At 31.7% G+C, this 23,570-nt stretch overlaps 1 protein-coding gene across 1 annotated transcript; it reads left to right on the plus strand.

Annotated features, from left to right (window-relative positions):
- Window positions 1-397: 397 nt before the first annotated feature.
- Window positions 398-7,481, plus strand: Amy2a (amylase alpha 2A). Its single transcript, XM_027943125.2, has 10 exons — window positions 398-565; window positions 921-1,067; window positions 1,887-2,084; window positions 2,588-2,818; window positions 3,572-3,705; window positions 4,430-4,552; window positions 4,630-4,729; window positions 5,649-5,767; window positions 5,867-5,992; window positions 7,292-7,481. Exons 1-10 carry the CDS (start codon window positions 398-400, stop codon window positions 7,479-7,481), a joined length of 1,536 nt encoding a protein of 511 aa, XP_027798926.2.
- Window positions 7,482-23,570: the final 16,089 nt, after the last annotated feature.

Below are 23,570 nucleotides of genomic sequence, written 5' to 3' on the forward strand. Positions count from 1 at the left end.
TGCAGATAAATAGTTCAAACAACATTTTGAGTATAAGTTGAGTTGTGTCTAATTGTAACTTTCTATTAGTGAAGCACATCAGAAATAAGATCTACTTCTAGGTAAATAATACATGAATGAGGACTGTTTACATATGTCACATGCCAGATATTTTAAAAGACTAATATTCCTTTAATAAAAACAACATTAAGTTCTAAAAGGTCATTTAAGATCATTTTCTTGAGAGAGTTTATGAATGTTCTTCACCTGTTGATTTAACATTATTATTAATAGTCTTATTCACATTCAGTGTTTTTACTCTAAATATTTTTTCATCTTAACATTTACTTTGTCAAATGTGTTCTTTTACAGGAATATATATAGTTTCTGGAAAGAACAGTGGCAGCTTCAGAGCAAAATGAAGTTCTTTGTGCTGCTTTCAGCCCTTGGGCTCTGTTGGGCTCAGTATTCCCCAAACACTCAACAGGGAAGGACCTCTATGGTCCACTTGTTTGAGTGGCGCTGGGTTGATATTGCTCAGGAATGTGAGCGATACTTAGCTCCCAATGGATTTGGAGGAGTTCAGGTAAGGATTGTTCACATCATAAATTGCAACATTTACTTGAGTTTATGATAAATGATATAGTAAAATGGCAATCCGTTTCTGTGAATCTGAGATAATATTTTACTTCTCATATAAGCCCTCTGAAACAGTTTTCTGAGGAAGAAAAAATTTAGTATTGGTGGCAACTTTATATTTTGTTTCAGGATAACAGCAGGACATCTTTAATGGGCTGTTAATATTTTAGAGTGGTTATAAAGTAATGTAGCTGCATGTACAAAGATTCAGCAATAACTTTAGGTTATTAATTTGTTTTAGAGGTTTTAATGATATAAAATAATCTATAATTTAATACTTATTAAGTTTGCTTTGTTTGTAGATCTCACCACCCAATGAAAATATTGTTGTTAACAACCCTTCAAGACCTTGGTGGGAAAGATACCAACCAATTAGCTATAAAATATGCACAAGATCTGGAAATGAAGATGAGTTCAGAGACATGGTGTCTAGGTGTAACAATGTTGGTGTAAGTGAATTTAAGTTTCCATTAAATATTATATAGGAAGATAATTTCTTCTTTTTTTTCTCTCTTGAGCAGTAAGTTTTTGGGACTTGATTTTTTAAAATTTAACTTCATACTTGAGCAGTAACTCAAAATGAACTATTGCTATATGCTCAACCTTTATAAATACTTATAAATGTGCCATTTATCTACTAAAGAAAAGACCTTTTAAAGTTTAAAGAAGAGTTTACTTGTAAAGCAAGGCATCAACTCTAACCCTTATAACGAAATACATTTCTTATTAAGTATTAGAATTCCCAATTATAATAATTGCTGTAAATTTTATGTGATTTATCTACAAGTAAATTCCTGAGCACTCTTCTCCATCTTTTTTTAAATAATGAATAGCCATTTTCTCTTTATAGTGAGGAGTGTAATGATAGGCAATATCTATCTTCCTTTCTGCAGATACTAAGCAGAGAATAAAGGCTAATTTTTTTCTTTTTCCTTGTGATCCACTGAAATTTCAAAAATTAATAATTTTTTCTGTCTCAACTGATTCTTATCTCCTCAAAAATGACTTTCTTAATAATTATCATAGTTTCCGCTTTTCTCAATTCATCATTTTTGTAAATGTATGACCAGACAACTAGAATGGATATCACTCTTCATTTCACATTAGTTTCCTTTCATGCTTCACTTTTTAGTCTTATTGGGAAAAGAAGTTATACAATAATAAAGAAATATTTTAGATTTTAATGAATACTCTGTAAAGTTTAATCAATAATGTTTCAGATTTTTACTTAAAAAAAAAAAAACTGAAGTAAACCCTTTGCTTTTCAGGTCCGAATTTATGTGGATGCTGTAATTAATCATATGTGTGGTGAAGGGGGAGGTGCAGGAACAAGCAGTACTTGTGGAAGTTACTTCAATGCTGGAAATAGGGAGTTTCCAGCAGTCCCATACTCTGGTTGGGATTTTAATGATGGTAAATGTAAAACCTCAAGTGGCGGCATTGAGAGCTATAATGATGCTTATCAGGTAATTTTCTTTTTTAAATAATAATCTGAATAAAGAACTACCCATGCCTTTAATTATGCACATGTAACTTACTTGAACACTGATTTTAAACACTAGTTTAGATTCCTATGTAAAATAAGTAACCATGACTGCATAAAAATAAAAAAACTCAATAATCGAAAGCATTCTGCAGTCATGATACTAGGTATAGAACTCAGTGATAGAATACTTGCCTGGCATGTGTAAGGCACTGGGTTCACTCCTCAATCCCAGAAGGATAAATAAATAAATAAATTCCTCCAATCAACTAAAAAGCTCATCTACTCATTTTCTACTTTCTCCATTTTTATGCTAGAAAATATTTCAAAGTATATCCACAGAATAATGCCAATATTCCCAATGCCTAATTTAAAAAATGAATTATGGAAATATCTGTTGATGAATAAATGAATGAATAAATGATCAAACAGATTCTCAGGTCAAAGATGATATTTTAAAAAAACACAAAATTTTTACCTCAACAGGTCAGAGATTGTCGTCTGGATGGTCTTCTTGATCTTGCCCTGGAGAAAGATTATGTGCGCACCCAAATTGCCAATTATATGAACCATCTCATTGATATTGGTGTAGCAGGGTTCAGACTGGATGCTTCTAAGCACATGTGGCCTGGAGACATAAAGGCAATTTTGGATAAACTACATAATCTAAACACAAACTGGTTCCCTGGAGGAAGCAGGCCTTTCATTTTCCAGGAGGTACATTCATCTATATATGTGCATAAAAACTGTATCATTTCATTCACTAGAAAATAAATGGCAGATTTAATTCAATAAGAAATTTCTGTAGGTTAATGGCTAAGTCATTAATATACTGTAGCATTCTTAAAAAATTTTATTCATAAATAACACATTTAATTCTATCAAAGTTTGTTATTTGAAACTACAGGAAATTTGATTAGGCTACAAATCCCTGATATTTATTACATTGCAGAGACCATTATACAAGACCAAAAATAAAATAGTTGTTGCCTAAGCCATTCTGAGTTTGGGTCTTTACTATACCACTATTGGCTGTCTAAGTTTTTATTCAAATTAATTTTCCTTTCTGTGAAAAAATATTTTTTATGTAAAGAAAAGGACTAATGATAAAGTTTATGTTTTTGTTCTCTTTGGAAAATTAATTAGTAATTAATGAATTATTAATTATCAAGCATTAATAAATATCGATAAGGAAGTAAGTTCTATGATAGTGTGAGCTATTGTTTTTATAATTTATGTGCAAGACTAAATGAGATCAAGATTTTCACAGGTTACCTTGTCAAGAGATTTCTTTCAATATTGTGACATATATTTTATCAAAACAAAATAAGAATATCAATATGATGAAAACAGTTTTAAGTATTTCAAATAACATAAATGTTTTAAAGCTATTTTTATATTAATTTTTTCATTAAAATACTTTAAAATTTTTGTACATTAAAATGATATATTGCACTATATTTCTACCAGGTGATTGATCTGGGTGGTGAGGCAATTACAAGTAGTGAGTACTTTGGAAATGGCCGTGTGACAGAATTCAAGTATGGTGCAAAACTGGGCACAGTTATTCGCAGGTGGAATGGAGAGAAGATGGCTTACTTAAAGTAAATATAATTTGTCATTTATAGTACTTTACAGATCTATTTGTCATACTACTCCTCTATGAGTTATCATCTTAGAACCTTCTTAGATAATCAAGAAGTAGATTATTAATAAATGTTATTCTTCCTCAAACCACAATTAATCATCTTTTTAATTTAGAATTATCAGTCTCCAGGATGTATTCTGGAAACCAAAACATCACCTAAATATTTTCATCTATTATTTTAATACACTGGATTTGAGTAATGTTTCTTTATAATCTATTAAAACTAAGTTATTTTTAAGAGGATGCTACCATTTATAAAGTGCCTACAATTTGGCCATAACTATGGAATAAGTATGCATTTTCTCAACTCTTTAATTTGAAACATTAAGGTGTTCATTCTTAAGGAATACAGTGTTGAAGCCTCATTTTAACCAAGTTTGTCTTTCTCTATAATGTGATATGAATATTAACCTTCAGAAATCCACATAGAATTCATATACTGAAAACTTTAAAAGAAACTTTTGTATGACAAAAATCTTATATATGAATGGATACAAGCAATCCTACATATATATATAAACACAGAATGAATTTATAGATTTGTTAATCTATAAAAACCCTAAATTCTATGGAATAATTAATTAGAGAATTTATCTAAGGATGCTACATAAAAAGAGATGCAGATTTAGATTACCATAAACCTATTGTAAAAGAATAAAAATATTTATTTTTTTTAATAGGAACTGGGGAGAAGGTTGGGGTTTCATGCCCTCAGACAGAGCTCTAGTCTTTGTGGATAACCATGACAACCAACGAGGACATGGAGCTGGAGGATCATCCATTCTTACCTTCTGGGATGCAAGGTAGGAAAAAAACTCACCTTTTAATGAGAGTAATAATATTCTATTCTTCGATTGTAATATATTTTTATAATTTTCAGGCTGTATAAAATGGCAGTTGGATTTATGCTTGCTCATCCTTATGGATTTACACGAGTAATGTCAAGCTACCGTTGGCCAAGATATTTTGTGAATGGACAAGTAAGTTTTGAATTTGTTCAAAATATCTTTTTTTCAAGAAAGAAGTAGGTAATTTTCTTTTAATTTCTCATGAGTTTGTTGCATTCAGTATTTATCATCAAGTATTTATTTAAATGGAAACATAATGCTGATCTCTGATTTTTGTAATGGAAAGGATATTAAATACATAAAATTTATGTTCTCTTTTTTCAAAGAGTATGAAAACTGTTCAGTAATAGGACAGATATCCACACACTAAGAAAAGAAGCTTATGAAAAAGAACAAGTTACAGGGTATAAAGTATATACTTATCATAAGTACCCAATTTCATAGAGTTGATATGAGGATTACACATGCTAAAACTTATCAAGAACTTAAATCAGTTCCTGCTTTTATTATAAGAAATGAATACTATGAAAATATTTTTTTATAAAAGTTTTATGGTGTGCAAAGAAATGGTTCAGCTGAGCTGAAGTTAAATGAGGAAAATATCTTAAAAGATGAATGAAATGATATACATTACAGAATTAAAAAATTCCAGACCACTTCAGGATAAGTATGAGAAAAATATCAGGGATATGGTAAAAACATTAATCCAAATATCAATTTCAAAACTGAACTGAGAAGTAAATTATGAAGATGCTTTAAAAGTTAAGTGAGGGTTTTCTTTTTAAACTAAAGATTTCAGAAGTAGCATCATTAAAGAGACTTCATATCTAAAATAAATCCCTTCTGTATAATTCAGACAGATGCCTAGAGAAACAGAGTTTACAGAGATTCTAAAAATTCAGTAAAGGTCTATAAAAATTGTATACATGATGTATTCTAAATAAAGACACTGCAGAGACAAATAGCAGGACCAATTAATTGAGTTTAGTATAATGAAGGAAGTGAAAGATAGATGTGTGTGTGTTAAAAATCTGTTTTTGTTTAAATTAAGGATGTTAATGATTGGGTTGGACCACCAAATAATAATGGAGTGACTAAAGAAGTAACTATTAATCCAGACACTACTTGTGGCAATGACTGGGTCTGTGAACATCGATGGCGCCAAATAAGGTAAGAGTAATACATATCCTCTAACATTTTCCTTAACATTTTCCTTTAAACTGTTTGAGTTTAAGAATAGCAACATTTTATATGATACTATGCTTTTAGAAACATGGTTATTTTCCGAAATGTGGTTGATGGCCAGCCTTTTCAAAACTGGTGGGATAATGGTAGCAACCAAGTGGCTTTTGGAAGAGGAAACAAAGGATTCATTGTCTTTAATAATGATGACTGGTAAGTAGATATCAATTTTAAATAATTTTTACACTGTTAAGTTCTAGTTTTATTCTATTCCTGTTCATTGACTTTTTTCATATCTTCAAAATCCTTTAAGTCAGGGAATTAAGAAAATAAGAAATCAGAAAAGTAAAGAAGAAAAATGATGATGGCATTTATTTCACCCCCTATTTTTATAAGGGTCTTTGTTTTAACTTGAGCTTTCTTATGCATCCATGCAATATTGTTTACTGAATATTATGCATATTATGCTAATATTACATGAGCCACTAAATATACCAACAGTTATTTTAAGGGTGGCAAAATCTCTAAAAGAACATGGCTTTCAATCTCAATCTTAGTATTGGAATATTTTTTTTAGCTCTGTATCTCAACTACTCCACTATCTGCTCCTTTGCTATACATTCTTCACTTCCTACCTCTCAGGGACAAGTACTACTTTAAAGTGTATGTGTTAGAAATGTATCTTATGGCCAATGATATTCCCACTAGATTTTTTTAGTTTTACTTCTAAAGCTTCTCATTGCTGTCCTTTCTTTAGTGATACTGATAGCCTATTCTTGTAGTCTAATGAGTCTTTCATATGGAGAACTACAGACAGAAGAACTCTGCCAGCTTTGGAATGTCTCAGTCCCAGCCCAACTTCTGCTCATGTTTAGCTCAGGTTAGGCTAAAATTACATTTTATTGGCCAAAAATAAATAAGTAAGTAATGTATCTTTTTTTTTTTCCAAAAGAGCCTATGGCTAGTTCTTTAATTTCTGTGTTTTCCGGATAGAAGAACGGAAATAAATTTATACAAGATAGTTTCTATTCCAAGCTATATAATTCTTCATAAAAGTGCTAAAATATTTTTACTTCTATTTCTAATTATTTTTGGCCTCTACAAAAAATATTTTTTGAAGAAAAATTCCAATTTTAGTTCTTTAAAGCAATCAGTATTTTTACAAATTCACAAAAAGACAAATTGAAAATATTTTTTTTTTACCACAGGGAGTATTTTTATCTAAGGGTAGCAATTCCTGTAGATCTTCACTGCTATTCTTCAAACTTTATGGTCTGGTAATAGTCACCACTGACTAAGAATGGGTAGGTGTTCTGTATGTTTACATTGTACTGAGAGTGCTGTTCACATCCACTGGAAAGGTCTCTGTGTTTCCATTTTCTTCTTATTGAGACCTTGACTGCTTAAAATTCTATGGCACAAAATTAAGCTGTTTATTTACTTTAGAGAGATTCTGAATTCTTATATTTGACAGTAATGAATTTAAGTTAAATAGCAAATTTTGTTTTATAGGTCATTGTCAACAACTTTGCAAACTGGTCTTCCTGGTGGCACATATTGTGATGTCATTTCTGGAGATAAAATTAATGGAGATTGCACAGGAATTAAAGTCTATGTTTCCAGTGATGGCAAGGCTCAGTTTTCTATTAGTAACTCTGCTGAAGACCCATTCATTGCAATTCATGCTGATTCAAAGTTGTAAAATTTAAATTAAATGCATATACACAGCATTATCAAGTGTCTTTTTATTGTAAATACATTCATTTCCATAATCCTTTAAATTTTATTATAAGATGTATATGGTCAACTTGAAAAGGTCAAGTATTAAAAAATAGCATTACTCATATGTATAATTATAAGAAAACAACAGGCAAAGTGTTATTGTTTTAGAAGACACACTTTAACCTACCTGTCAAGGGAATTTATAAGAACTCAGAAAGGCATTTTGACAAATATATTTATTGTCATTGACACCATTTGTCCACTATGTATCTCTTATTTCTGAGATATAGTCTGAAAGTCTGTCTACGATTTAGAGATATACTCTGAAATTCTGTCTGTAATTGTCTCACAAAGTCTTTCTGCCAATTAGAAAGAGCTGGTTTAATGGTGATTCACATACTGAGATAGCTCAATTGGATGGTTTTCACAATACTGAAGTGTTTTTATAATTTACAGAGTTAAAAATAGAAGAGACTGGGGCTGTGTGGCTCAGTGATAGAAAACTTGCCGAGCATGTGTGAGGCACTGGGTTCATTTCTCAGCATCACGTATAAATAAATGAATAAACTAAAGGTCCACCAACATATAAAAAATAGTTTTAAAAATAGAAGGGACTTCAATTATGCATTCTATAATTTTTAATATTATTGAGCCCACAAGAATATTCTACTCCTTTCCCTATAGTCTTGTCTCTAATTGTCTTTTTTTGATTGTTTTTTAAGCTGTAGTTGGACACAATGCCTTTTCATTTTACTTATGTATTTTCATGTGGTGCTGAGGATCAAACCCATCACCTGGCAAATACTAGGCGAGCTCTGTACCACTGAGTCACAATCCCTGCCTGCCTTTCATTTTCTTTCAGCGGTTTTGACTTGCTGTCATATGGCTTTTCATTCTTGCTCTAATCTCTAACATGGATGTTCAGTTAAGGCTTTCATGTCACTATATTCTCCAGATTTTCTTTATAATCCTACTTTAGTCCTCCTTCCAACCACATGGTCCTCCACCATACAATCAAGGTGATTTTCAAATTGGAAAACCATCACCATCACCACTACAATGTTTTCAAATCTCATTAATGGATTTCTTACCTTCCATAGGATAAAAGGCCAAAAGTCTAACTAGATTATTAAGTCTGCATTTGAAGCCTCACCTCAAAATATTTCTTCTCTTTAGTGTCTGTTTTTTTAACAAAGCTAACCTTTTAGTTATTTGAAATTAACAAACCTCACTTAGCTTCTTAAGTTCAATACAAGAAACATTCTAGGTCAGGGCTGATGGCGCACACCTGTAATTCCAGTGGTGTGGGAGGCAGAGGAAGGGGATTAGGAGTTCAAAGCCAGCCCTAGCAAAAGCGAGGTGCTAAGCAACTCATTGAGACCTGTCACTAAATAAAATACAAAATAGGTCTGGGATGTGGCTCAGTGGCCAAGTGCTCCTGGGTTCAATCCCAGTACCCAACCCCTTGCAAAAAAAAATTATTTTCCTTCTACTTGGGATATTCTTTACCTCTTCTCCCAATAAACTTCTATTCATCCTTCATTCTTGGTTCAATGGCTGACCTATGGATTAGGTCAGATCCCCTGATTTCTTTCATGACTGCCCATATCATCCTTCTTATTACTCATTAGTACATTAGAAAATGTCTCTTTTGCTCTTTATTGAATCCTTAATCTCAGTATAGAATCCAGAACATATTATGTATGAATTCAATAAGTATTTGTAAAATGAATTGATATATTGATTTGCTTAGTACCTTGCTTTTGCTGAGGCTGGCTTTGAACTTGTGATCCTCTTGCTTCAGCCTCCTGAGTTACTGGGATTACAGGCATGTGCCACCACGTCCAGCTCAATTTTTCTTTTTAAGAAACTAAAAATGGAAGACTAAATTAAATCCCCAGAGCAAGTAGAAGGGAAAAATAAAATAAAACTTGAGTCACTGAACTTAAACATGAAAGAGTAAGGGAAAATAAATTGTGTAAACAACAGCTAATTCCAGTAAAAGACTAGAAAATTGAAAAAGTTATTGCTAGATTACCAAGAAAAGATGAATGACAAATGTCAAGAATAGAAGGTAATCATTGATGAAAGCTATCATTAAATCCCCAAATTCTAAGAAGGTACTAATGGAATATTTTAAACAATTTATCTCCACAAATTTGATGAAAAGAACAATTTCATGAAGGTCACAAACTCCTTCTATTTAAAAAGTAGGTTACCTGAATCCTATGTATGTTTAAGATACTTACTTTGTAGATAAGTTTTCACATAAGGAAAACTCAATAGTTTTCCCATATTGTTTCACTGGTGAATTCAGCCAAACATTAAAGGAAGAAAGTACACTATGAATCCAGCATATAAGACTGTTCAAGAAAACTACAAATTACTACTTTTAATGAATATGGGAAATTTTATTTTGTCAAGTGGGATTTATCTTGGGAAATGTTGACTATTTGAGCCTTTGAAAATCATTGAAATCACGTATAACAACAAAGAAAAAGCATATGATCATCTTAATTAGGGAACAAGAGATGATATTTGACAAGATTAAGTATCCTCTTATAACAAAAACTTAGGAAACCAGAAATGAAACAGACTCTTAAACTACCAGTGTCTATAGAACTTATATCTATGTTGATGGCAAAATACTGAATAATGAAAGTCTTTTTCCTAAGGTTGTAAACGAGGAAAGAAGGTACAAACTCTAGATGACTATTGAGCCTATAACTGGCAGTATGGCCAGTGAAATTAAAAAAGAAAAAAAAAGTATAAAAATTAATAATGAAATAAAGTTGTTCTTAGAGATGGCATGGTTTTGGATGTAACAAATACCTAAAAATTAGCAAAGTGGCTCCTACAAACAATAAATGAGTTAAGGTAAATATGAAAAAATCAATTGTACTATATATTTTCAAAAACAACTAGAAATTTAATTTCCTTTTTAATATTACTTTTCATAATGCCAAATGTAAGAAAGAATTGGGTGTGTATCACTGAAATATATGCTAGGCCTGAATGTTGGAAAATCTTTGCCAATTTTTATGGAAATATGTATACCCTATATGGGTAAGAAGATTTGTTAAGATGTCCACTCTTCCCCCTCTTGGTTCATTCTCTTAAAAAATCCCTGCAGGATATTTTGTTGATGTTGCCAGGTTAACTCAGATTTGTTTGGTTTAAAGGCAACAGAACTAGCAGAACCACCAGGTTTGAAAACACACACAAAACCGGATGGCTTATATTACAAATCCCAAAACTTATTTCAAAGCTACTCAAGATAGTGTGGTATTGACAAAATAAAAGACATAAATCATTGAAACAGAAAAGATCAGCAATGGGCTCACACACAGCCAATTAAATTTTGACAGAGTGAGTAACCAATTCAGTGGAGAAAAGATAGTTTTTTTCAACATATAAGAGAAATATTTGACACCTGTATGAAATAAAAAGGACCTCAACACATTTCTCTCACTTTACAAAAAAGTGTATTCAGAATGGGTCATAGACCTAAATGTAAAATGTGAACTCTAAAGTCCCTGTGACCATAGGTCAGCAAGGAGTTCTTACATGCAACACCAAATATTGGGTCCATTATTTTTAAATGACAAAAGATACAGAGGATTTCATCAAATAAAAATATTTTGCTTTTTAAAAGACAGTAAAATTTTTAAAAGACAGAGCATGGGGACTGGGGTTGTGGCTCAGTGGTAGAGTGCCCGCCTAGCATGTGTGAGGTGCTGGGTTTGATCCTCAGCATCATATATGAATAAATAGAAAGTAAAGGTATTGTATCCACCTACAAGTATACATACACACACACACACACACACACACACACACACACACACACACACATATATATTGTTTTAAGTCAGGGCCTGGGAGAAAATTTTTACAACCATGTATTTGATGAAGATTATATCCAGAATATAAAAAGAAATCTCAAAACTAATAAAAGAAATCTCACATTCTCAAAATGGATAATGGGCTGAAGCTGTGGCTCAGTGTTTGAGTGCTTGCCTAGCATGTGTGAGGCACTGGATTCAATCCTCAGCACCACACAAAAGTAAATAAACAAAGGTATTTTTAAAAAATGGACAAATAATTTGAATAGGCACTTTGCCCAAGATTTACAAATGGCAAATAATTAAGTGAAAAGTTACTCACCATCATTCTACTATAAACGAATGTAAAATATAGCTACAATAACACCAACACACTTAGAATAGCCTGAAAAATTCTAACAATAGCAAGAATTATCAAGTAGTACATCTATAACTACATAGCTTGTAGTCATGCAAAATGGATAGCTACATAGCAAAACACTTTGGGGCAGTTTCTTATAAAGTTAAACATTTAAATGTGACTCAATTATTGAGAAGTATCCAAAAAAAGCTGCTCACACAAAAATGTATATGTGAATGCAGTGTTTTATTCATCCTTCACAATGGAAACCCAGGTATTTTTCAACTATTGTAGTACATCTGTATAAAGTATTGATGACTGCTATGTGAAACAATATGACTTTGTCTTAAGTACATCGTATTAGGTATAAGAAGCCAAACTCAAAAAAGTTACATAGTGTGACGACATTGTCATGCAATTTTGTAAAGGTAACTTGTATGACAGAGAAAATAACTGGCTGCCAGAAGTCAGATGTGATTGAGTAATTTGACTGACTACAGAGGATCATGAGAATTTGGTGGCATAATAGAAATATTCAGATTGTGGTTATTACTATGCACTATGTCTAAAACTTGTGGATCTGTATACATTGCACAAAGAATTTCACTGTATACAAAAAAACACTGCATTTAATGAAAAGAAAGTCCACCACCTTATCACTTATCCACTTGAAATAAGTAGGACAGAACTTCTATTGATAAAATTAAGCTCTGATCTACTTTAGTTATCTTTGGCATGAAATATGCTATTATATAACATTAAACATGCTATTTTCTCCTTTAAAATTATGAAGGAATTTATTTTTTTAAGTGAATGAGCTCAAGGATTTTTTAATTTAATTTATGATCGGTTTCAAATGTAAACAATGTTTTTAGCTTTGCTAAAGGAGATGGTTATTCATTGATTTTTATTTCTATAAACCCACCAACCAATATTTAAGGTATTTAATAGTGTATTACTCTATCCCTGTGTAGAAAGGAACATTTTACTATCTCTGGAGGCAGAATTGTAATTTAAAAACTAATTCTGGACCTCAATAAGTTATCTCACCTTTCTGACCCTTGGCTTTCACATTTATAATTTGGATATAATTAAACCAACCCAGCAGTATTTTTTAGGAGGCAAATACATGCCCACAGATATAAAAAGTATCTGTTACTACTCCAGATACATATGAGGTGACTTCTTTGTTAAAATGTATGTATTTGTGTTTGTGACATAATTTACAAAGTACCTTCATACATAAAATTTTCATGCCATTCTTAAGAGAGATGGGAAGCCATACATCCTCCTTTAGATTCAGCAAACATAAAGTTTGTCTAATACTAAGGAAAGGATTTAACAAAGAATCAAATTTCTTACTATTCATCCAGTGCCTCAAAACAGATAAGGCTTTTGAGAGGACTTTGTGCTAACCTAAGCTTTATAAGGGTTTAATCACCTTTGGCCTTGCCTTCCTAAATTATCCTATCCTGAAACAGAACTGACAAGTCTTACCTCAGATAGAGGTGTTTTACTTTTAAGAGAGGTGAGTAGTAAAGTGATAAGAAAAATATAGAAGTAATCTTTATGAGCTTTATAATCACTGCCCCCCCAAATATAATTGGTAAATATAATCACAGTATAAGTGAGGCAAGACTTAATTGAAGCAGTGACATTAAGCTTCTTTAAGTTACTATGAATATTGTAGTATTGTTTATTAAATATTGATGATTACTAGTGTAATCAGAATTAGACATATTTCCTTTTGCTTTTAAGCAAATCTCTTAACATTGTAATATTTTTAAATTTTGTATGTTTAAGACTAATTCATTAAGAGTCATGGAATAAGTTAGATTTTAATACACAAAATATAAAGCATACAGAAATGTATTAAAAACATCATGGTATATGTAACAGCAAGATTTAGATTTATCTAGATGACATGGATTTGTCAAGTTTTTTAAATGTACAGGAACATTTTGACAATGTAGTGGGAATTGATTAACATTTCTCTAAAACGCTAGACAAGATAAATACTATGTAATCAGATGTTAGACATTTTTACTTTTTGCTTTTAAATCTCTTTGTGTAAGACAGATTTTAATTATTTTTATATTGACTATTAAGGAATTATGGCATTTGGATAAGATTTAATCCCCAATTCAATGAAAATTGAATAAAGGCAATAAATTGAGAAATATGTATCAATACAAAGCTGCCATAACATATAAGACCAGGTACAGTTTGGATCTCTTATCTAGAACTGCTCTCCAGGTTAACCTGCACCCCTTCTGCCACATATGGTGAAACTGTTTTGATGTGGAGACTATAAACTTAGGGTGATAAGGCCCATAAATGTAGCAGATGCTTTAGGATACAAAACTCTCTTTCAAAAATGAATGAAATATTAAGACTCTCTTATATAAATGAGATAAGGAAGTTCATCACAACTAGTTCTGCTGTTATTTTTTTTTAATATTTATTTTTTTTAGTTTTCGGAGGACACAACATCTTTGTTTGTATGTGGTGCTGAGGATCGAACCCGGGCCGCATGCATGCCAGGCGAGCGCGCTACCGCTTGAGCCACATCCCCAGCCCCTGCTGTTATTTGTTGAAGAACAACAAATAACAATGCAAAATCTCACAAAAATGTAAAGGCCCTGGTAAAGGTAGATGTACAGAACAATATTAAAGCCCCTGGTATTATAATGTAAGTGTACAAATCACTTATAAATCTGGTATAACATCCTTTAATTCATTAAACATGGTATAATCCAAATAGTGTTTTATATACAAATGAAGTTAATTTTATCAGTTTAAAGTAGATTGTTATATCTTTACTTATTTTTATTTTGTATTTGTAGTACTGGGAATATAACCCAGGTCCTCATGACACCCCAAGCCCTTAGATCATTATAATTGCAATGGTAACCATTGTAATATGCAAACTGGCAAATAAGAAAAGAAATAAATCATGCCTCTGTCAAAAAAATATCAGTGAAACACAAAGGAAAAACATCAGAGAGAAAAAGAGGAACAAAAATCCTATAAGACAAAAAAATCAGTAATTTATTGAAAGGAAAATGCGTTGCTTGCACCAGTAAATATACTTAGGCTGAATGGATAAGAAATAAGATACAATGATATATTGCCTATTAGCAACTAATGTTCCATCTAAAGTCAAAATGAAAAGGTATAAAAAGATATTTCATTTTTTATTTATTTTATTTTTTTATTGGTTGTTCAAAACATTACAAAGCTCATGACATATCATCTTCCATACATTTGATTCAAGTGGGTTATGAACTCCCATTTTTTACCCCAATTAGAACCTGTAGCAAGGCTGACCATACTTATACAAAATAGATTTTAAGACAAAAATTGTAACAAGACAGAGAACATTGTATGATGATGAAAGAATCAGTTTAAACAGAAGATAAATGGTTAAATATGCACCTAATATCAGAGCAACTAAAGGTATTTGGCAGACATTGATAGTACTCATGGGAAATACAAGAAAAAAATAATATCAGGAGACTTCAATATTCCATTTTTCAGCAACGGATTGAAAAACAGTATCAATGAGGAAACAGAACTTAAACAACACACTAGAAAAATCAGATATACCAGGCCTATAGAGAATAGTTCACCCAACAATAGAGCATACATTCTTCTCAAGCAACAATGGTATACTCTCCAAGATAGCCACATTAGATCATGAAATCAATCTTGAAAAATTTAGGAAGATTTAAAATATACAAAGCATCTTTTCTGACCCCATAATGTAATATAATAAAAAATCATGTTGGAAGAGAAACAGGAAACTCCACAAATATGTGGAAATTAGTGATGCATTCTTAAACAACCAATGAGTCAAAGAGGAAATGAACAGGGAAATTATAAAATATTTGGAAACAAAAACAAAGGAACACCATAACAACTTATGAGATGCAGCAAAAGCAGTTCTGAGAGAAGAGTTCATAGTGGTAAACACTTGCATCAAAAAAGAAGAAAGATAGCAAATCAAGAACCTAGATTTATATCTCAAAGAACTAAAAGAAGAACAAACTAAATACAAAGTCAGCAGAATAAAGAAAATAATATGAGTATGAACAAATAGAAGCAATAGAAAAATCAATGAAATCAAGAATTTTCTTAAAGATTAACAAAGTTGACAAATACTTAGCTAGACTAACAAAAAAGAAATTTTGAATGTCTAACTTAGAAATTACAGAGGAGACCTTACAACTGATGTTATAGGAATAAAAGGACTCATAACATTATTTTGAGAATTGTATGCTGACATATTGGCTGACCTAGAAGAAATGTAGAAATTCCTACAAAAGTATAATCTACCAAGAAGAAATAAAAATCTAAACACACTCATAACAAGTGAGGTTATTGATGCAATAACAAATAACTCCCCACAAAGCAAAGCTCAGGATCTCAGCATTCATAGCATATTTGTACTCAACATTTAAAAAGGGATTAACATCATTTTTTTCTCCAATTCTTCCAAAGAAAGAAACAGGAGGAGAAATATCCAAACTCATCATGTAAGGTCAAAATTACCCTAATTCCAAAATACATAGCACAACAAAATTATAGAACAATATATCTGGTGAATGTTGATATCTAAATCTTTAACAAAATAATAGCAAACTAAATTCAAAAGCACATTTGAAGGACCATACATTATGGCCACCAATATTTATACATGAAATTTGAAATAATTCATCATATATAAGTCAATGAATGTGATATATCACATTAACAGAATGAAGAACAAAATAATAATGCAGAAAAAGCACTTAATAAAATTCAACTTATCTTTATAATAAAAATATTCATCAAAAAAGAAGAAAAAATTTCTTGGATATATTAAATTGCATATATGAAATGCCCATAGTTAATAGCATACTGAATAGGAAAGGTTGGATTTATTTTTCTCTAAGATGAGGGAAAAAAAAGATGCCCCCTCTAACCACTATTTTTTAACATATGATTGGAAGTTCTAGCCATATCAATTAGACAAGAAAAAAATAAAAACATTCAAGTTGAAAAAGGGAAGAATTTAAACAATTTCTGCTCACAGACAACATGATATTGTCCGTAGAAATCTCTAAGGATTTATACACATAAAACTTGTAATTATTAGATATAATAAGTGAATTTTGCAAAGCTGCTGGATGCAATATCAACAAATTCAGTTGCAGCAATAATCAAACAATGAAAGAAATGAAGAGAAGATATCCATTTATTTTGACATCAAAAAGAAGAAAATACTTAGGAATAAACTTAAGCAGATAAAAAAAACATTCATTAAACTTACATTGCTATGGGAAATGAAAGGAACAGAACAAATAAATGAAAATTCATCGTGTGTTCATGAACTGGAAGACATAAAATTGTTAAAATATTCATACCACCCAAAATGATCTACATATTCAATTTAATCTTTATGAAAATCCCAATAACATTTATAGAGTAATAGCAAAAAAGATTTCAAAATTCATGTGGAATCTCAAAGAGTCATGGACAGCCAAAATTCTCTTCAACAGAAACAAATTTAGAGGGCTTACACTGCCTTTTTTTATTTAATATTTTTAGTTGTAAATGGACACAATAGTTTTACTTATTTATCTTTTATGTGGTGCTGAGGATTGAATCCAGTGCCTCACACCTGCCAGGCAAGTGCTCTACCACTGAGCTGCAACCCCAGCCCCAACACTGCCTGATTTTAAGTATACAACACAGAAAAAATGTTTTAGGCATGTAGTACTGGATATGAAGAGAAATATACAGGCCAAAAGAACAGAACAAAAAGCCCAGAAATAAACCCCTGCACATATGGCCAAGTGATTATTGACAGAAATTCTTAGAATAAACATTTGTCTTTAACAAATGGCACTGGGAAAATGGGGTATTCACATGTAAAAAGAATGAGTTGGACCTTTACCTTACACCACCCAGAAAAGTTAACTTGAAATGGATTAAAGAGCTAACATGATATCTAAAACTATTAAAATCCCAGAAGAAAAACAGAGAAAAACTTCCACACATTGTTTTTGACAATGGTTTCTTGGGTATAATATGAAAGCACAGAAAACAATAATTTAAAATCATATATCTGATAAGGAGTTTCTATTTAAAATGAGTAAGAAACTTCTACAATTCTACAACAACAGTAACAACAAACCCTATAAATCTGTTTTTAAATTTTGTGAAGACTTACATTTTCCCAAAGAAAATATACAAATGATCAATAAACCTATGAAAAGATGCTGAACATGATTAGTTATTAGAGAAATGCAAACAGAAACAATATAATATATATTTTTGCTAAAACGAAATATAAAAAGAAAATAACTATTGTTTAGGATATGGGAAATTGTAAACCTTTTACACTGTTGAGAATGTAAAATAGTACAGCCATTATGGAAAACAGCATAGTGTTTTCAAAAAATTAAAAATAATATTATCATACTTCTATCAATCTCACTTCTGGCTATATAATCAGAAGAACTGAAAGAAGGTATTGGGGAGATATGTTCACAGCTATATTCATTACAGCACTATTCATATTACTCAGGTGATGAAAGCAATCCAGATGTTAATTATAAAATTAATGGATAAAAATTAATTGATAAACATGCAATGTAATATTATATGGCCTTTAAAAATAAATTCTGTCTCATGTCATTACACATATGATCCTTGTGGATGGTAAGCTAATCAAAATATGATGACTGCAAAAACAAAAATATAATGTGATTTCACTCATAAGTAGTATCTAAAGTAGTCAAAATTCATAGAAATAGAAATTAGAAAAGTGAGCACTACCGTCAGAAGGAGGCTATGGGAAATTAATGTCATTAGATTTAGAGTTCTAAGCTGAAAGACAAAACATTCCAGAGATTTCCTACACATTAATATGAATATACTTAATATTATCGAACTTATATGTAAAATGATAAGATGGTATATTTTGTGGTATGTGTTTTTTACCATAATAAACAGTTTTAAAAAGGAAATTAGACCAGAATTGTAAAGTACAATACCTATAATGAGAAATTCATTAAATAGATAAGTAACAGGTTTGAGATGGCAAAGAAAATCAATATAGTTGAAAATAAATCAATATAATTTGATTAACCTCTGGACCAGAGAGAAAAAAATGAAGACAAGGGGTTAGGGTTGTGGCTCAGTGGCAGAACGCTTGCCTTACATGTGTGGCACTGCGTTGTATCCTAAGCACCACATAAAAATAAATAAATAAAGGCATTGTGTCCATCTACAATCAAAAAAGGAACTTTTTAAAAAATGAAGATAAGTGGACTGATCCTTAGAGATATTGAAGACATCATCATTAAATTGAAATATAATAACAGATATCTATGAAATGTCCCTAACATTTGCAAACTTATTAACATACTTCTAAGTCATCTTTGCACTCAAAAGGAAATCAAAAGAAATTAGAAAAAAATTGAGATAAATAATGACCTTACAATACATCAAAATCTGATATATCTTATCAGATTACAACACTTGACCTAGTCAGTCTTTTTAGTTTTAATCATGCCATTCTCATTGTAAGATGATTATCTTATTGCGTGTGTGTGTTTGTGTGTGTGTGTGTGTGTGTTAATTTTAATCATGTCATAAGTAGCTATTTTTATGAGGACATTCACAACTAACAAGACTTGTAAGAAAAAGAAACGTTAAAGCACATACTCATGAACATAGATGCAAAATCCTTAAGAAAATAAACTTTCTAATATGGAAAATAAGATAATAGTTTATTACCACATGGAACTTATTCTAGCAATGTAATTTTTAATATTTTTTTAGTTGTAATCATGGACCTTTATTTTATTTATTTATATGCAGTGCTGAGAATCAAAGCCAGTGCCTTGCACATGCTTAGCAAGCACTTTATCACTGAGCTACAATTCCAGCCCCAGAAATGATTTTTTAATATTCAAAAACAATTGATCTCACGCCTATAATCCCAGCAGCTTGAGAGGCTGAGACAGGAGAACCACAAGTTCAAAGCCAGCCTCAGCAAAAGTGAGGCAGTAAGCAACTCAGTGAGATTCTGTCTCTAATTAAAATACAAAATAGGGCTGGAGATATGGCTCAGTGGTCGAGTGCCCCTGAGCTCAATCCTCGGTAAAAAAAAAAAAAAGGATCTAATTTACTACAATGATTTTACATCAAAGGAGATAGGAAAAAGTGTTCAACAAAATTCTTTGTAAAATACAAAATTCATTGTAAAAGACAATCTGAGAAGAAAATAGACTAACTTGATAAAGGTATTTGTAAATATTGTACAGTTAATATCATTCTTAGTGGTAAAAATTTGAATATTTCTGTATTAATTTATAGGACTGCCATAAATTCTCATCACTGCATATAAACACACACACACACACACACACACACACACACACACACACACTGTTTGGCTTCCAGGACAGAAATTTGGTGTTGGAAGTTAGAAAGTCTAAAATCAATGGGACAGCACTGTTGCTTTTCTTTTCTTCCTTTTTTTTAAAATTTATATATAACACTGGAATGAATTACAACTCTTATTACGTATATAGAGCTCAATTTTTCATATCTCTTGTTGTATACATAGTATACTCACACCAAGTCATGTCCTCATACATGTACTTTGGATAATAATGATCATCACATTTAACCATCATTAATTATCCCAAGGCCCTCTCTTCCCCTCCCACCCTGCTGCCCTTGTTGCTTCTTTCTGATGCCAGAGTAGGAAAGATCCTTTGTATGTTCTTCTCCATGACTTGTAGATGACCTTCCTCTCCCTATGTGGTTTTACATTATTTTTCCTCATGTATGTATCTTTGTGCCAAACTTACCCTTTTTACAAGGACAAGGGTCATCTTGATTAAGGGACTACTCTAGTAACCTAAGATTAACTCCATTACCTCTAAAGACCCTTTCTCCAGAGACAGAGACATAGAAGGGACACAGTGACAAATACATAGAGGGGAAAAGGCCCCAGAGGGATGTGAGGGTGCAATGCTAAGGGAAGAGAGAAGCCCAGGTTCCAGCCCTCCATATGGCTGTCCTTCCAAGCACTACCCATCTTGCTGCAATGCCATTGTACGGCAGACGAGGAAACTGAGAAGCTGAGATTTTAAGTAAATTTTCCAAGGTTAGGAAAAGACTATCTGACCCCATGAACCTCATCACTTCATGCTTTTTAAAATCCCAGTGACCCAGGTCAAGAACTAAATCAGTAGGGGGGAAGTTCTGGGATTTGCTCATCACGTGGGCTATTTTTTTTTTCCTCTCATCCATTGGACTGTCTGTGCATCAATCTTTGAATCTAAGCAAAAGAAAAGAACAGAGAACCCCGAAATGGACCCAGGCAAATAGACCCACATGGAATTTTTACAAAGGTACACAAGCACTTTAACAGAGTGAGGATATATCAACACTTCCCACCCCTCACAAAAGGAACTTCAACCCAAGTTTCAACCCTTATACAAAAACTAACTCCAAATGGACTGAAATATAAAATGCAAAACGTGAAAACCTTTAGGGGAAAACAGGAGAAAATCTCCAGGACCTAAGATATTCTTAGACTTGACACCAAAAAAAAATGATCCACAAAAGGGAAAACTAATTTTTTTTTTACTCCCTGAAAGACCCTGTAAAAAGGATAAAAAGATAAGCTACACACTGGGAGAAGATATTTACAACTCACATATCCAACAAAAGACGCATGCACTTAGATTACATAGAAAACAGTAAAAATATGAACAAACTAATGAGAAAATGACAAGACAGGAATAGATATTTCACCCTAAAAGATCTAAGAATGACAACACATGAAAAGATATTCAGCGTTATCAGCCATCAGGAAATGCAAATTTAAATCATAGTAAGATATCACTACATGCCTATCAGAATAGCTTTAATAAAAAATAATGATAAAACCACACAGTGAGGAATGTGTTGAGAACTAGATCACTCCTACATTGCTCTTGGGAATGTAAAATGGTATCGCCACTCTAGAAAATAGTTCAGCAGTTTCTTTTCAAACTAAATATGTATTTACCATATGACCCAGAAATTGTACTTTGGGGCATTTATCCCAAAGAAATGAAAATGTGTATTTAAGGAATGTTCCTAGCACCTCCATTAATTAGCAATAAAAACTAAACACAATCCAAGTTAAATCTAAATTTTCTTCCATGGATGAATGATCCAAATGGTACCACATGGAATAGTATTAGCAGCCAAACAATGTAACAAACTAGTGATACATGCAACTTGAAATAGTATTAAAAGAATTACACTGAGTCGGGGGGGGGGGGGAGACTATCTCAAAAGTTACCCTGAATAATTCCATTTACATGACATCCTTGAAATAACAAAATTATAGAAATATAGATCAGATTAGTGGCTTCCAGATGTTGGGGTTTGATAGAGGACAGGTGGATGTGGCTGTAAAGAGAAGGAATGAGAAAGCCTTATGCTGTATGTTAGTCATTCATAACTCTGATCAAAATACCTGGTAATAACTTAGAGAAGAATAACTAAGAATAACCTAGAGAAGAAAAAGGCTATTTGGGGTAATTGTTTTGGAGGTTCCATCCACAGTTGGCTGACTCTATTTCTTCGGGCTCGAGGTAAGCAGAATATCATGGTGGAAGGACTTAGCACAGGAAAGCTACTCAGCTCATGGGAGCTATAAAGCAGAGAGTGAGAAAGAGCTAAGAGCCAAGGACAAATATAGGCCAAGGCCACACCCCTATTGGCCTCTTTCTCTTGCAATGCCCACCTGCCTACAGTTACCACCACTAGTCCATTCAAATTATTAATCTAATACATCAATTAATCCACTGATGACATGACAGCTGTCATACTCCAATTCTTCCACCTCTGAACATTCCTGCATTGCTTATATGAGTTCTTTGGGGGAAATTTTTAGATCAAAATCATTACATGCTAAAATAACTGTGTATCTTGACTGTGATGGTAGTTAGGTACCCCTCCCCCCAAAAAAAAGACCCTTTCTCCAAATAAGGTCACATTCTGAGGAACCAGGCACTAGAACTCAAACCTGTGAATTTTTAAAAGATATACAACTCAACCCTACCAGTTTCCTTTTTGAGATCAAGAACAAGCTCAGGATGTAAATTATTTAATAGTTTGTTGGAAGTTCTAGCCAATGCAATAAGGCAAGAAAAGGCATAGGTATGAAATAAAGAAAAAAGTGAAAATGTCTTTGTTCTCAGATGCTATGATTATTTATGCAGAAAATCCTACAGCATCTTAAAAATATACTTCTTAGAACTAATGAATGAATTTATCAAAGATACAAGATAAATTCTACACGTAGTATCATGATTTGGAAAGTGAATTTTTTAAAAAGTCCCTTATGGTAGAATATAAAACATAAAATAATGGATAACAAATATGACAAATAAGACCCATATAGTGAAAAGTATAAAATATATATGTGAGGAAGATTGTCAACCTTTTGGTTCTCAAGAAAATAAAAATTAAAGGCTAAATAAGATTCATTTTGAAAGGGAATGACAATATTAAAAACAAACAAACAAAAAAGGCAATGTCATGTAAATGATGTGTAGCAACTGAATTAGTCTTAAATTACTAAAGGGAGTATATGCTATAATGTTGGTAAAGAGTTTCACGATCTTTATAAGTGTATACATTTAAAATGAATACCAACAATTTTATTTTTAGATCTTAAAAAGAGATACAAAATATAAGTCTCTGAAAAGTCTTTTTCTTGCTTTTTCATAGTAGCTTCATTTAGGATTAAAGTAAGATTATATAAGATAAAAATAGATAAAAAATAACCAAAGATAAAATATAAAGCCAAAGATAAAAGATA

Source organism: Marmota flaviventris, chromosome 10 (genome assembly GCF_047511675.1).
Source record: "Marmota flaviventris isolate mMarFla1 chromosome 10, mMarFla1.hap1, whole genome shotgun sequence".
In the NCBI taxonomy this organism is placed as follows: Eukaryota; Metazoa; Chordata; class Mammalia; order Rodentia; family Sciuridae; genus Marmota; species Marmota flaviventris.